Source organism: Onychostoma macrolepis, chromosome 18, assembly GCF_012432095.1.
Source record: "Onychostoma macrolepis isolate SWU-2019 chromosome 18, ASM1243209v1, whole genome shotgun sequence".
Taxonomy (NCBI): domain Eukaryota; kingdom Metazoa; phylum Chordata; class Actinopteri; order Cypriniformes; family Cyprinidae; genus Onychostoma; species Onychostoma macrolepis.
Window position 1 is genome coordinate 342,501 of NC_081172.1, and position 15,000 is coordinate 357,500.

Consider the following 15,000-nt stretch of genomic DNA (forward strand, 5'->3'; position numbering starts at 1 on the left):
CGTGCTGCACAAACACACATGAATGGACTCATTGTTGGATGATGAAAGGCCACACTTAAAGAGGCAAATTACAGCAAATGCACCACGAGTCAAACATCAAAGAGCCAGCGGGCCGTAATGCGCTGGGCTGCGTTTCCCAAAAGCATCATAAGCTCAACCTCTTAACCTCAGAGGAAGCCTACGATTACTTCACTACATTACTAATAAATCCTAATCTAATCGTGACAAACTCTATATCGTTGGAAAGGTCTAAGACTCCTAAATAGATACAGTCAAACCAAAATTTATTCAGACACTTTCAACATTTCTCACATTATCACAGTTTATTTGCTATAGTTTAGACAATGGTAATACAATACGAGTTAAACTGTGTCAGAACAAATTCATCTTGATGTCAGATAACTTTAATAGAAAGGTATGTAAAAAAAAACATGGTCAGGTCAAAGTGTATGAAGAATTTTGGGAATAATATGTCACAGTTCACTATTTTGCTATCCTCACTTATATAAATGAACTATAGTGTCCTGCACACACTAGTAAAAACTAAATATTAAAAATGATATCTAGTGTCTATCTGAATCATTTTTGGTTTGACTGTATTTTACCACTGTTTATTTGTTACAAATTATGTAGGAAAAGTATCAGATTCATTTATGACAAGAGTGCACCTCAAAAATCTACATCATGTCACAAAAAGTCTTTCTTCGTTGGTTTTTTCCCTATCACGCCTTAGAAATCATTATAAATTATATATAAATTAAAAGCTTAAAATCTCAAAATTTCTCCTGTGAAAACCATTTTAAAATTGGACTTTGCATTCTCATGGAAATGGTACATCTAACAAGTTGCCGTTCGTGAATTATAATAATTTAAGCTTGGATAGTGCACTTTCACATCAGTGTTTAAAACGGGGTGACAGTAAAAGGGTTAAGTAGATCATAGACCTATTGAAACCAATGGAGCTACGATCAACTTAGGCTTTTGATGCTTTTGGGAAACGCAGCCCTGGTCGCTCACCTTCAGCAGCAGCTCCACGATGCGTGTGTGACCCTCGGACGCAGCCATGTGTAGCGGCGTCCGGTCCACTTTAGTGCGGGCGTCTCGGCTCACGCCGGCCCGCAACAGCACCTCTGTGGTGGAGTAATGACCGAACTGAGCCGACAGATGCAGCGGAGACGTGCCCAGCTGCAGACACATGGAGAAGCAGACCGTAAACCACACACACTCTCTCTCTCACACTCACACACACACACACGTTTGTTTTTGTGAATTGTGGGGACTCTCCATAGGCGTAATGGTTTTTATACTGTACAAACTGTATTTTCTATCGCCCTACACCAACCCTACACCTAAACCTACCCCTTACAGGAGACTTTCTGCATTTTTACTTTCTCAAAAAAACTAATTCTGTATAATTTATAAGCCTTTTGAAATATGGGGATATGGGGTAATGTCCTTACAAATCACCTTCTCCCTGTAATACCTGTGTCATTGTATAATGTCATTATACAAATTTGTGTCCTCATATGTCAAAAAACATGCACACACTCTCTCTCACACACACACACACACACACACACACTCACCCAGTCAGTGGTGAACGGAGCTCCATTTGCCATCAGAATCCGGACCTCGTCGTCCTGACCGGCCCGAGCGGCTTCCAGGAGCTTCTTCCCCAAATCCACCAGAGACATCTGAAACCAGCCACAGACATGCATTTCAGTCATGGTGTAACATCAGAACACACACACACACACACACTTTGCGTGTCAAACTTTGTGCTCTCATTAGAGTTACAAATGACCTGCTCTTATCTGATCGTGGTTGTATCTCTCTCTTAGTGCTACTTGATCTTAGCTGGATCTTCAACCACAACATTGTTTTGAACAGAAAAGAAAACTTTGTTGGCCTTAGTGGAAGTGCATTGGAATGGTTAGAAATTGTAATTATCTGACCGCCATCAATTTGTAGCAGTGAACGAAGAGGTATCATACCGATGTGCAGTATGGAGTACCACAAGGCTCAGTACTAGGACTGTTACTTTTCACGCTTTACAATGTAACCCTTGGGAGATATTATTAGGAAACATGGTGTTAGCTTTCACAGTTATGTGTCACGGTCCTGCTGGAGCCAGGAGTTTCTTCCAACATAGACTTTTATTTGGAATAGCAGGAATGCAGAACACACGAGTAACAATTAACAACCGACAAGATGACAGGGAAACACAGGGCTTATGAATGGAACGAAATCAAACGAGGAGAACTGTAACAGGTGGGGAACAAATCAAACACGGCTGGAGACTAAAGAACTCATAATGACAGGAACAGGAACAAACCAAATATGGGCACGAGGGGAGGGGAAACACAAGACAGGACTGACATTATGATGATGATACTCAACTCTATATTTTTTTGCGGCCCAGGGGAAATATACCAATTTGCAAAACTAACGGAATGCGTAGTCAATATAAAAAACTGGATGACGAGTAATTTCTTACTGCTAAATTCTGAAAAAACAGAGGTGTTAATTATCGGACCTAAAAACCCCACATGTAATAACCTAGAACATTATCTAACACTTGACGGCTGCTCTGTCAATTCTTCTTCATCAGTCAGGAACCTAGGTGTGCTGTTCGATAGCAATCTGTCATTTGAAAGCCATGTTTCTAGCATCTGTAAAACTGCATTTTTCATCTCAAAAGCATATCTAAATTAGACCAATGCTCTCAACGTCAAATGCAGAAATGTTAATTCATGCGTTTATGACCTCAAGGTTAGACTATTGTAATGCTTTATTGGGTGGTTGTTCTGCACGCTTGATCAACAAACTACAGTTAGTCCAAAATGCAGCAGCTAGAGTCCTTACTAGAACCAGGAAATATGACCATATTAGCCCGGTTCTGTCAACACTGCACTGGCTCCCTATCAAACATCGGATAGATTTTAAAATCTTGTTAATCACTTATAAAGCCCTGAATGGTTTAGCTCCTCAGTACTTGAGCGAGCTCTTATCGCATTATAGTCCTCCACATCCGCTGCGTTCTCAAAACTCTGGCCGTTTGATAATACCTAGAATATCAAAATCGACTGCGGGCGGCAGATCCTTTTCCTATTTAGCACCCAAACTCTGGAACAGTCTACCTAACACTGTTCGGGAGGCAGACACACTCTGTCAGTTTAAATCTAGATTAAAGACCCATCTCTTTAGCCTGGCTTACACATAACACATTAATACGCTTCTATTATTCAAATCCGTTAAAGGATTGTTAGGCTGCATTAATTAGATCAACCGGAACCGGGAACACTCCCCATAACACACGATGTACTCGTTACATCATTAGAAGAATGGCATCTACGCTAATATTAGTCTGTTTCTTTCTTATTCCGAGGTCACCGTAGCCACCCGATCCACTCCGTATCCAGATCAGATGGTGGATCAGCACCTAGAGACGACCTCTACAGCCCTGAACGTCAGCGGAGACGAGGACAACTAGATGAGCCCCAGAGACAGATGCCCAGTGAAGACCTCGTCATCTAGACAGCCATCGGGACAAGACCACGGGAACCAGACGAGTCCTGCTTTTAATGGGCCTGGCCTGGTTTCTCCCAAGGTTTATTTCTTCATTCTGTCACCGATGGAGTTCTGGTTCCTCTGGCTTGCTTAGTTGGGGGCACTTCATTTCCAGTGATATCATCGACTTGAGATAGATATACTATACTCACAGATACTATTAGAACTGAACTGAGCTGCACGATGACATCTCTGAATTCAATAATGAACTGCCTTTAACTGAAAATTGAGTGTTTAATCTTGTCCTTCTGCATTATTGACACACTATTTTCCTGTTTAACACTGTAAATCTGCTTTGACACAATCTGTATTGTTAAAAGCGCTGTATAAATAAAGGTGACTTGACTTGACACACACACACACACACACACACACACACACACACACACACACACACACACAACAGGGTTTCTGCAGGTTTTATGAAGATCAATTTAAGACTTTTTAAGACCAAATAAAGAAAATGTAAGGAATAATTTTAAAGGAATGTTCTCTACGTGTAAATGTCTGGTTTTAGCAAAGTTTGAAAATACTTCCAACAGATTTGCATTTAAAAAAATAAACATATAATTAGTATTTTTGTCTTGTTTTCCTCAGCAAATGACTAAAGATTTTTAAATCAAGATGCATTTACTGGAGAAGGAAAATGACCTAAAATAAGAAGTCTTGTTTTTTGAGAAATGTATCAAACTGAAGTGAGTTTATGATTAAAGCAAAAACAAATATCTGCCAAAAGGCTCAGAAAAATCTTAACTCAAGGGGAAAACAAATGTTTATTCTCCTTTTACTCATGTTTTAAGCATTTAAGCATAAACTCACTTCATTCAACATTTGCATCTCAAGAAAAGGCATCTTGATTAAATTATTCATATTTATTTAGAATATCATATATAAATGTTTTGGGTTTTTTGCAGTACATGCAACATTTAATGCCATGACATTAATTTGGGACTTTCTGCGGTGATTTAAGATGACCTCGTCCGAAGCAGCTCACACAGAACAGGCCTGATTCTCGACTCTGAGACTAGCGCAGCGCAGCAGAAACCAACCCGTGACCTCGAGCCAGAAACACTACAGGCAGCTGATGTGATGAGGAGCTTCTCTGAGGATGAAGTCACTTTCTGCAAAGCATCTGCCAGCTGCATCATAGAAAGCTAAGCTAGTGTGTCATCATGTCTCTAATGTAATGTTCCTTTAAAATATTAATGGTTTACTGTAATACCCTGCTACAAAGAACAATAGAAGCCCAGAAATTCCAGTGGATCCCATTAAAATACCATTAGCTTTTTCCAGTAAAACCATTACAAAATTCCTTTTTATAGTGTGTTTTGGGCATTTTTCCAACAGGATTGAACATCCCACCAATAATCCATCACATACCAGTGCACACCATTATAGTTTCCATTAAAACCAACACAACTCCCTTTAAATCCATTACATGTTCTATTGTGTTTCCAGCAGGGTAGTCTCTTATAGGAAATTATACATTTATCAATTCAGCTATTTTTAGCAATATTTATAATTTCTTAATGTGTTAAAGCTTGTTTTAAATCAATCATAGTGTCACTGATGTATTGAGGAGATGTTATTTCACCAATAGTTACCAGGTTTTACCACAAATACCACAGTTTAACGGAACAACCACCTGTGTTGGGCTCGTTACTCAAAAAATGTAATGTATTACTAGTTACTCCTTTCAAAAGTAATATTATTATTTTACTTAGTACTTTCTGGCAACAGTAGTTAATGGTTACAATACTAGTTACATTACTTTTTCTTTCACATCCCACAGAAGCAGTCATAAGCAGCAGCTATATTTGTAGCAATAGCCAACAATACATTGCATGGCTCAAAATGATACATTTTTCTTTTATGCCAAAAATCATTAGGATATTAAGATCATGTTCCATGAAGATATTTAGTAAATGTCCTACCGTAAACATAATTTTTGATTAGTAATATGCATTGCTAAGAACTTCATTTAGACAACTTTAAAGATGATTTTCTCAATATTTTGATTTGTTTGCACCCTCAGATTCCAGATTTCCAAATATTGTCTTAACAAACCATACATCAATGGAAAGCTTATCTATTCAGCTTTCAGATGATACATACATCTCAATTAAAAAAAAAGAAAAAGAAAGACCCTTATGACTGGTTTTGTGCTCCAGGGTCACATATTATTACTGTAACTAGTTACTGACAAACACTGTAACAACGCCATCCTGGAAACCGGCTTCTAGCATTAAAACACTGATAAACACTAAAGCGATGAGACTGAAGCCTGAGCTATTCTTCATCTGCTGATGCTCAGCTCTTTATTCTTCTTTTATTCTTTAAGCTGCGAACAACGCTTTATATCTAACACTACAATACATGATTACATGAGAAGCAGCGCTTCATCTCAGGCCTAAAACATCATCATCATCATCATCATCATCTTCATCATCATCTTCGTCGCTGATGTGAAGCGCAGTCCGTTAAAAGCAATAAACAGGAAATCGCTCGTGTTCCGGAGGAAGAGGAAATATTAATACCCACAAACTCATCAACTTCCACATCCGGCGGACGCGATCACGCTGAACTTACTGTTTCTTACCGTCTGAACAGAACCTGAACCGAACCGAATCCGTTAGAAATGAAACAAACCCAGATGACAATAATACAGCCGCGGGCACGAGCGCGGGCGCGGGGGCGCGCACACAGGCTCCAGTATAAAGAGCATAGAGAACTAAACGATCAATAAACCACATTCACCCTCTGCTGCAGCGAGCCCCCGGAGCGCTATTTGTCTATTATTATAAATTAATTTTGTGTAATGTATATTCTATCGCGATTCTATTATTTAAACTCTTGTAAAGCGGAGTGAATGCAGCGCGCATGCGCACTGACGCGGATCAGCTGACTCGCGCGCAGGAGACGCTACATTATGAGTCTCATCATGTCATATTTAGCTTATATCAGTAATGCAGCAGTTCACAAACTAAATATAAACGTGTCAAACAATGCTGGCAGAAACCAGTGTTTAATGAAGTAAGAACGAGAGTTTAAACGCACAGAGGTGATTTATATGATATATATATATGTATGTGTGAATATATAAACACACGTTTGTTTGTTTTTTGTCAAGCGCTTTAAAGTTGCGTGTGTACGCAGCGTGTGTTTAAATAAAGCTTCCGCGGTTTGAATCCGCGCACTTCCGCGTTTGATCGAGCAGTTCGAGGCTGTTTACTGTCTTCAGCTCGGATAAACTTGACTTTTCTGCGCTTTTCTGCTGATTCCAGCGTGTTCCTGACAGGATTTGAGTTCACGGTGTGTTCAGGGTGAGCTGACACGCTTAACTGCGATGCTGCCGATCATAAATAACAGCAGTTCTGTGTTTACTGTAGTTCTGAGTGTCATCAGTCTTATGATCTCAGCATTACTCTCTGATTATTCTCTCATTGATCTGATTATTCTCTGATTGTTTGATCAGAGGTTTGTTTACTCTGTGTCAGTGTTGGGGAGTAACTAGTTACATGTAACGGCGTTACGTCATTTAGTTAGAAAATAAGGTTGCACTTTATTTTAAGGTTTCCTTGTTACAGTGTAATTATATATATTTAAGTACTGAGTAATAATAATTAAATACTTGTACTTACTATATGGTTAGGGTTTGGCGTAGGGTTACTTGTATGTAATTATGTATAATTTATTGTTATTATAATAGTAAGTACATGTAACGTGCAGTGTTGGGCTTGTTACTCAAAGAATGTAATATATTACTCATTACTAGTTACTCCTTTCAAAAGTAATCTTGTTACTTTACTTATTACTTTCTGGCAACAGTAATTAGTTACACTATTAGTTACATTACTTTTCCTTCACGCCCCACAGAAGCTGTAACTGTGTATCTTCCAGATAAAACTCTTCTAGAATGTTACTAACAGCATATTTCTGCCTCATCATTTGAAAATAAATCTAGGAATTATTTGATTGTTAGATTTTAAATCAGCGGGGTTGAGGCATCAAAAGTAACTAAGCTGTTTTATGGAAAGTAACTTTAATATTATTACTGAAATCTTATTAGTAATTATTTACACTACTAGTTACTGCAAAAAGTAATATTATTACAGTAACTAAATTACTAGTAACTAGTTACTGCCCAACACTGGTAACGTGTGACAAGGACACCTTAAAATAAAGTGTTACTGAAAATAAATGTAACTAATCTGAAAAAAAATATGTAATTAAATTACAGTTACTTATGAAATTGTTAATGATTACATAGGGGTTACATCTGAATATTTACACACACACACACACACACACACACACACAGAGAGACACACACACACACACACACACACACACACACACACAGAGAGACACACACACACACACACACACACAGAGGCGAGACACACACACACACACACACACACACACACACACACACACACACAGAGACACACACACACACACACACACACACACACACACACACACACACACACACACACACACACACAGAGACACACACACACACACACACACACACACAGAGACACACACACACACACACACAGAGAGACACACACACACACACACACACAGAGAGACACACACACACACACACACACACACACACACACAGAGAGACACACACACACACACACACACACACAGAGACACACACACACACAGAGACACACACACAGGCAGATATCATTGATTTCTTTCCCAAATTGCACTGACTGCTTTAAAATATGAGACACTAATGTTTCAGGAGTTTAGGACACATGCTTATTCAATAACTGTTTTATTTCCTGTTTGGGTTTGTGTATATGCTTTATTTTTTAAGATTAACAGTTTTTTCCCAAAGCATCGTTAGATGCCGGTGTTTTCTGTCATAACTGTGCAGATATTTGATTTCAAAAACAGTATCATAGCTACTAAACTATATCTTATGATTTTAAATCTGTATTTAACCTCAGAACGATCTCAAAGTAAGAAGAGCTGCTGAAGTCTGATTTCGTGGTGCTGTGCTTAGAATAATTTGGAGAAGTAATCAAATGTAATCAGTTACGTTACTTTAATACAGTAACTGAAACAGTTACACTACTTATATTTTAAAAAGAGTAATCTGTAACGCATTTCATTTCCAGAGTAACCGTCGCAGCACTGTCTGTAGTTAGTGTAATTATTCAGTCATGGATCATCAGAATCATGTTGAACTCTGATTATGTAGTGAGTCTGATTTTGGATGTTTGCAGGAATATGAGCTGAAAATGCCGTCTGTGTCCACCGGAGTGAAGGACCTGTATCTGTCCACATCGCTGGGTGATCTGAACAAGAAAGCAGAAATCAAACCGGATAAAACCAGCACCAGACAGTAAGATACTCGCGTGAATCTAAAGCACACGTGATCCGGGTCTGATTTGCTGATTGACGGGTTTTCATGACGTTATGACTGGGACGGTTCCCCCCAAAATGAAAATGTGCTGTTATTTACTCGCCCTCAGATCATCTGAGATGTAGGAGGCTTTTCTTCTTCAGTTACAGTAAAGAAGCCGTGAAACCGTGAATCGTGTGATTCATAAAACACAAGTCAATGGGTGCCGGCGCTTTGAGGATCAATAAAAGCGTTTCAGAGAATACGTCTCCTGATGATATATCGAGGTCGTATGAAGAGAAACGATCAGTCTGTGCAAGAAACTGAACATTATTTACAGCATTATTACTGTAATCTAGAGCCTGCGTCTCGGATGATCTGAGGGTGAGTAAATAACAGCAAATGTTCATTTTTGGGTGAACGTCTCTTGAAGTCCCAACATAAAACCAGAGATAAACTAATTGGTTTGGTCAGGTTTTGTTTTAATGATATTCACACTTTTCACCCTCTTTAATGATTCTTTAATGTCAGTTTGACCGATCATTAGCACCACTGAGTGGCTCTCTGATGAAAAGCTTCGTGTATTGTTAGGATCTCGAACGTTACTGTCATCAAACTGAAGGATCAGATATCGTGCGTCACACATTGATTGATTACAGAACATCTCCATTTGTGGCGACAGATTTCTCAAAAGCATCGTGAGCGTGAGTCGATGGTAGAGACACTGGCTCCAGCGGTCAGTGCTCACGATGCTTTCTGAAACACTGACCAGACGCTGATGTTTGTGTGTTTCAGCTACGTCCAGAGCGCATGCAAGATCTTCAAGGCGGCTGAGGAGTGTCGTCTGGACCGCGATGAGGAGAAAGCTTATGTCCTGTACATGAAGTATCTGACCGTCTATGACCTCATCAAGAAGAGACCGGACTTCAAGCAGCAGCAGGTAGAGCCCTAGTGCATTGTGGGAGATTGTAATGGTGGAGACGTGAGCGCTGGGAATGAGATCAGTGTGTATTATACACTTATATGTGACCTGCAGCACAGAAGCAGTCATAAGCAGCACAGCTATATTTGTAGCAATAGCCAACAATACATTGTATGGCTCAAAATTATCCATTTTTCTTTTATGCCAAAAATCATTAGTAATTTGATTAGTAATATGCATTGCTAAGAACTTCATTTGAACAACTTTAAAGGTGATTTTCTCAATATTTAGATTTTTTTGCTCCCTCAGATTCCAGATTTTCAAATAGTTGTATCTCAGACAAATATTGTCCAACAAACCATACATCAATGGAAAGATTATTTATTCAGATGATGCATAAATCTCAATTTAAAAAAAGCTGACCCTCATGACTGGTTTTGTGGTCATATATTTGTATGATTATTCGGCTGATGGTGTGAACGCTGAGATGTTGTGAAATGTGATGCGTGTTCTGTCCGTCAATGCTGTCGTCTGATTGCGTTCAGGATTTCTTCCTGTCTATGCTCGGACCAACCAGCTTTAAAAAAGCCATTGAGGAGGCAGAGAAGCTTTCAGAGAGTTTGAAGCTCCGGTCAGTGTTTCTCTCTCACACACACACACACACACACACACACACTCTTCTGTCTCACAAGCGCTTTGTTCACCTGCTGGTGTCGTTCTCTCAGGTATGAGGAAGTAGAAGTGCGGAAACAGCTGGAAGAGAAAGAGAGGAAGGAAGAAAAGAGTCGACGAGAAGAAAGAATTGAAAAAGATGTCCGTGCTTCACCGAGAGGAGCTTCAGAGAAGACGGACCATAAGAAGGTGCAGGACTGGAGAGCACATCACTCTGTGTGGCTTCATCATGTGATTTGATGTGTGTTCAGTGTGTCATCAAACACACAATATTCAGCTGCTGATCAGCTCAGATTACACGAACCAGCTTGCGTTGTGACCCAGTATCAGCTTCTGTGTGACTCGATGCAAACTTACTACGAGCTTGAACATGTGACGAGTTTATTTGCTAAAAAAGGAGCAATATGAATATGCCATAGCTACATATGTTTTTAATCTCCTCTTTGACGTTTAATCCCTTGATCAGTTAAACAGGTCAATGTTCAAAGTTTACAGGCCATCATCACATGTGTTTTGAAGTTATTTGTTAATAATTCATTTTGCTTGTGTGTGTGTGTGTTTTACAGCAGGTTAAAGAGGAGCCCAATAACAGTAAGACCGGATGTGATAAAGGTACGCTGTGGACTGTCATACTCGTCTCTGTGTGTGTGTGTGTGTGTGTGTGTGTGTGTGTGTGTGACGTGTGTTTCTGTCCCGTCAGGAAGCATCAGCGCTAAGGATCTGTTCCAGCTGATGAAGGATCCCAGTATAAGCGTGCTGGTGATGGATGCGCGGAGCAGACAGGACTTCGAGGAGTCTCAGATGTGTGTCCCGTCTCAGACGTACATCAGCGTTCCTGAGGAGGCCATCAGTCCGGGGTGAATCTCACACACACACACACACACACACACACACACACACACTCTCCTCTCATCTGGCCCGTTACCATCCTCATCCTCACATTTCTACAGCATGCGAGCCAATCTAGAATAATAATGGTGAAGTCGGCATGCAACTTATTGTGAAAGATTCATCTGTGTGTGTTTCATTTTATAAAAATGTTCTAGGGTTAGGGTCTTTTCATCAGAATGTCATAACGTCTAGTGAAGTGACGATGATATATGCTGGTTTCCTCCAATTAGTGTTATTTTAGTATCAAGATTTTTTTGATTTTGATTTTGGTTTAACTTTGTGATTTTTGTTTTGTCATTTTCTTATGTCTGTATAGTTTTAAAATGTTATTTCAGTTTAGTTAGTGCTGTCAATCGTGATTAATCGCATCCGAAATAAACATTTTTGTTTACATAATATATGTGTGTGCATATATTAAATATATTTATACATAATATAATTTATATGAATATAAATATATACATGCATGTGTGTGTATTTATATATACATATTAAATATACACAGTACATACATATATTATGTAAACAAAAACTTATTTTGGATGCGATTGATGATTTGACAGCACTAATTTTAGTACATAAAGTTAATCTAAATGAAAATGACAAATGTTGCCTCTGCAACTAGCTTTAAGTGTTTTTTTTATATTTTGTTTTATTGAAGGTAACATTTATTTCAAATTATAAAAATATCTTTTAATGGTTTTAGTTTTAGTTAACTATAATAATCCTGTGTCCGGTCACTTGGGTTAAACCCCGCCTCTGTTTTCGGGAGCCACACCCAGTCGGTTATTCAGCGGATAGAACCCAGTGCCGCTCTACACGTGTTCTTTCTCTGTACTCATGTATGAAGAGATTGAATGTTCTCGTGTGCTGCTGATGGTCAGGGTGACGGTGAACCAGATCGAGCTGAAGCTCCCCGCTGTGTCTCTGGACGACTGGAAGCGCCGCGGCTTCGTGGATTACGTGGTTCTGCTGGACTGGTTCAGCTGCGTCGCTGATCTCAAACTGGGCACCACTCTACAGAGTCTGAAGGATGCTCTCTATAAGGTACTGTAGGCTGGTACTGTTATCTCCAGCTCAGTGTGTGTGTGTGTGTGTGTGTGTGTCGTATCTGATGTGTGTGTCGTATCTGATGTGTGTGTGTGTCGTATCTGATGTGTGTGTGTGTGTGTGTGTGTCGTATCTGATGTGTGTGTGTGTCGTATCTGATGTGTGTGTGTGTCGTATCTGATGTGTGTGTGTGTCGTATCTGATGTGTGTGTGTGTGTGTGTGTGTGCAGTGGGACAGCAGTACGATCCTGCGCAGTGAGCCTCTGGTGCTGGATGGAGGATATGATAGCTGGCTGCTCTTTTACCCGATGTACACCAGCAACGCTAAAGTCAAACCCCCCCGACAGCAGACGGCCAGCACCCTGCCCCAGCGTGAGTCTCAGCATACACACATCGTATGATTTATCATGCACCGATACATCCTAATATGCATTGTGGATATGAACTCTTTCCCCACCAAAAACAGAATCTTCTGGGTTTGCGTGTTTTCACAGTTATAGCTAGGGGGCGCTATCACGCATCTCCTGAACGAGTCTAGAATCACTCTGTTAAAAACACAGTCGAGGAAGACGCAGAAACCAGCGATCTCGAATGCATGCATGCATATGCAAATATTGCAGTCGTCAACAATAAACGGCATATAAATAAAAACGTAATCTTCTCAGCTTTTTGCTCAAAATGTTGCTTTTTTTATGAAGCTTACCTACATTCAAGTGTTGATTAAAAAGGAACAATATCATTGGTATCACTTTCAGAACTATATTTTCCATCTGATGAACCATAAAACCATTAACAGCCAATCAGAATCCAGCACACTTTAAAGAGCTCGAGCATTTAAAGCGACAGATGACAAAACATTGCACTTAGACTATCCAGAGCGCTCTTGTGTGTGTGTGTGTGTGTGTGTGTGTGTGTGTGTGTGTGTGTGTGAGTGTGTGTGTGAGTGTGTGTGTGAGTGTGTGTGTGAGTGTGTGTGTGTGTGCGTGTGTGTGTGTGTGCGTGTGTGCGTGTGTGTGTGCGTGTGTGTGTGTGTGTGTGTGTGTGTGTGTGTGTGGATGCTGATAGTTCTCGCTCTTGGTGTGAATGTTCTTAATCTCAGTGAATGCATTGAAGCTGTTGCTGTGATTTCAGTCAACTTCTCGTACCCGTCGCTGGAGGAGCCCGAACCCGTGAGTGTGTGTGAGGAGCCTGCAGCCGTGCAGCTCAACGGCAGAACCGTGGATCCAGAGCCGGCGCCAGAACCAGCCGCAGAACCGGCGCCAGAACCGCCCGCGCCGCTCACACAACCCGCTAAAGCAGACGCCCCCGCCTCGCCCCGACACACTCCACAGGTGAGTTACAGGGCTGTCAGGATGGCTGCAAAACTAAATTCACATTTTGTACTTCAATATTATCAATATTCAAATATTATTCAAATTTAAAAGGAATAATTTCAGTTGGGGGGAAAAAGCTTTTGTTTTCTCTCCTGAGGCCACAAGAGGGCGCATCGAGCAAAATATTACTAATGCACCTTTCTTCAGAGCAATAAAATAACACGACTATCTGTGAAAAAAGTGCATAATGTTTAAAACAAATGTTTATAAGCCAAATATAATTAATTAATGTGACCCTGGACCACAAAACCAGTCATAAGGGTCAATTTTTTGAAATTGAGGTTTATAGATCATCTGAAAGCTGCATAAATAAGCTTTCCATTGATGTATGGTTTGTTGGACAATATTTGTCTGAGATACAACTATTTGAAAATCTGGAATCTGAGGGTGCAAAAAAATCTAAATATTGAGAAAATCACCTTTAAAGTTGTTCAAATGAAGTTCTTAGCGATGCATATTACTAATCAAAAATGAAGTTTTGATATATTTACGGTAAAAAATTTACAAAATATCTTCATGGAACATGATCTTTACTTAATATCCTAATGATTTTTGGCATAAAAGAAAAATTGATAATTTTGACCCATACAGTGTATTGTTGGCTATTGTTACAAATATACCTGTGCTGCTTATGACTGACAAAATAATGCCAGAAAGTCGGTAATGTAAACAAGATCTTCTCCACATTGATGTTCTAATGAACAGCGCAGCAGCGCCGCATCCAGTGGCTTCAGCTGATGAAGACATTAAGATGCAACGACACTTACATCATCCTCACATCTCGTGCTCCGCTGATGAAGCTGCCTGACGCACACCTAACATTCAAATGTGGATTTTTATTTTGACTTTGACAAATATTTGAAATTCACATTTTTATTTGGCGATCAACACTAGGGCTGTCAAAAAAACCCACACTTGAATGCAAAAGCGTTGTATTTGAATGTTAGGTGTCAGCGGAGCACGAGAGAGCCGCATGTTTAGAAAGCCACGTATGAGTTCAACTTCTAAAAAACATGTCTCGAAACTTTATGGTGGTTTTTCTGCATCGCACTGCATCTCATGTTTTTAAATGAAAAAGTACTCTTTGTGATCAGTTTTCGGTCCTTTGTATTAAACTATACATACATACATGATGCTGTTTTGTTTCT

The 15,000-nt window shown here is 39.8% G+C and overlaps 2 protein-coding genes across 8 annotated transcripts in view; one reads left to right on the top strand and one right to left on the bottom strand.

The window, feature by feature from the left end:
* The window catches only part of gabpb1 (GA binding protein transcription factor subunit beta 1), a 12,891-nt gene extending 6,542 nt beyond the window's left edge, over window positions 1-6,349 (bottom strand). Inside the window, exons 1-4 of one of the 5 annotated variants that reach the window (XM_058750901.1) lie at window positions 5,686-6,056; window positions 1,587-1,694; window positions 1,018-1,185; window positions 1-4 (exon numbers count right to left, since the gene is read on the bottom strand). The exon at window positions 1-4 is cut by the window's left edge and continues 191 nt beyond it. In XM_058750901.1, the coding sequence (XP_058606884.1) occupies window positions 1-4; window positions 1,018-1,185; window positions 1,587-1,694 (280 nt within the window). In that variant the 5' untranslated portion in view covers window positions 5,686-6,056. Of the gene's footprint in view, window positions 5-1,017; window positions 1,186-1,586; window positions 1,695-1,804; window positions 1,963-1,994; window positions 2,621-5,685; window positions 6,057-6,159 lie in introns of those variants that run through there. The other 4 variants (XM_058750899.1, XM_058750900.1, XM_058750898.1 and 1 more) reach the window with 4 other exon arrangements.
* A 394-nt stretch (window positions 6,350-6,743) lies between these two features.
* Window positions 6,744-15,000, top strand: part of usp8 (ubiquitin specific peptidase 8) — a 15,801-nt gene continuing 7,544 nt past the window's right edge. The window contains exons 1-10 of one of the 3 annotated variants that reach the window (XM_058750890.1): window positions 6,744-6,893; window positions 8,826-8,944; window positions 9,740-9,884; window positions 10,412-10,497; window positions 10,592-10,727; window positions 11,108-11,150; window positions 11,239-11,395; window positions 12,314-12,476; window positions 12,710-12,851; window positions 13,611-13,810. In XM_058750890.1, coding sequence (XP_058606873.1) covers window positions 8,841-8,944; window positions 9,740-9,884; window positions 10,412-10,497; window positions 10,592-10,727; window positions 11,108-11,150; window positions 11,239-11,395; window positions 12,314-12,476; window positions 12,710-12,851; window positions 13,611-13,810 — 1,176 coding nt within the window. In that variant the 5' untranslated portion in view covers window positions 6,744-6,893; window positions 8,826-8,840. Of the gene's footprint in view, window positions 6,894-8,825; window positions 8,945-9,739; window positions 9,885-10,411; window positions 10,498-10,591; window positions 10,728-11,104; window positions 11,151-11,238; window positions 11,396-12,313; window positions 12,477-12,709; window positions 12,852-13,610; window positions 13,811-15,000 lie in introns of all 3 variants that reach the window. The other 2 variants (XM_058750888.1, XM_058750889.1) reach the window with 2 other exon arrangements.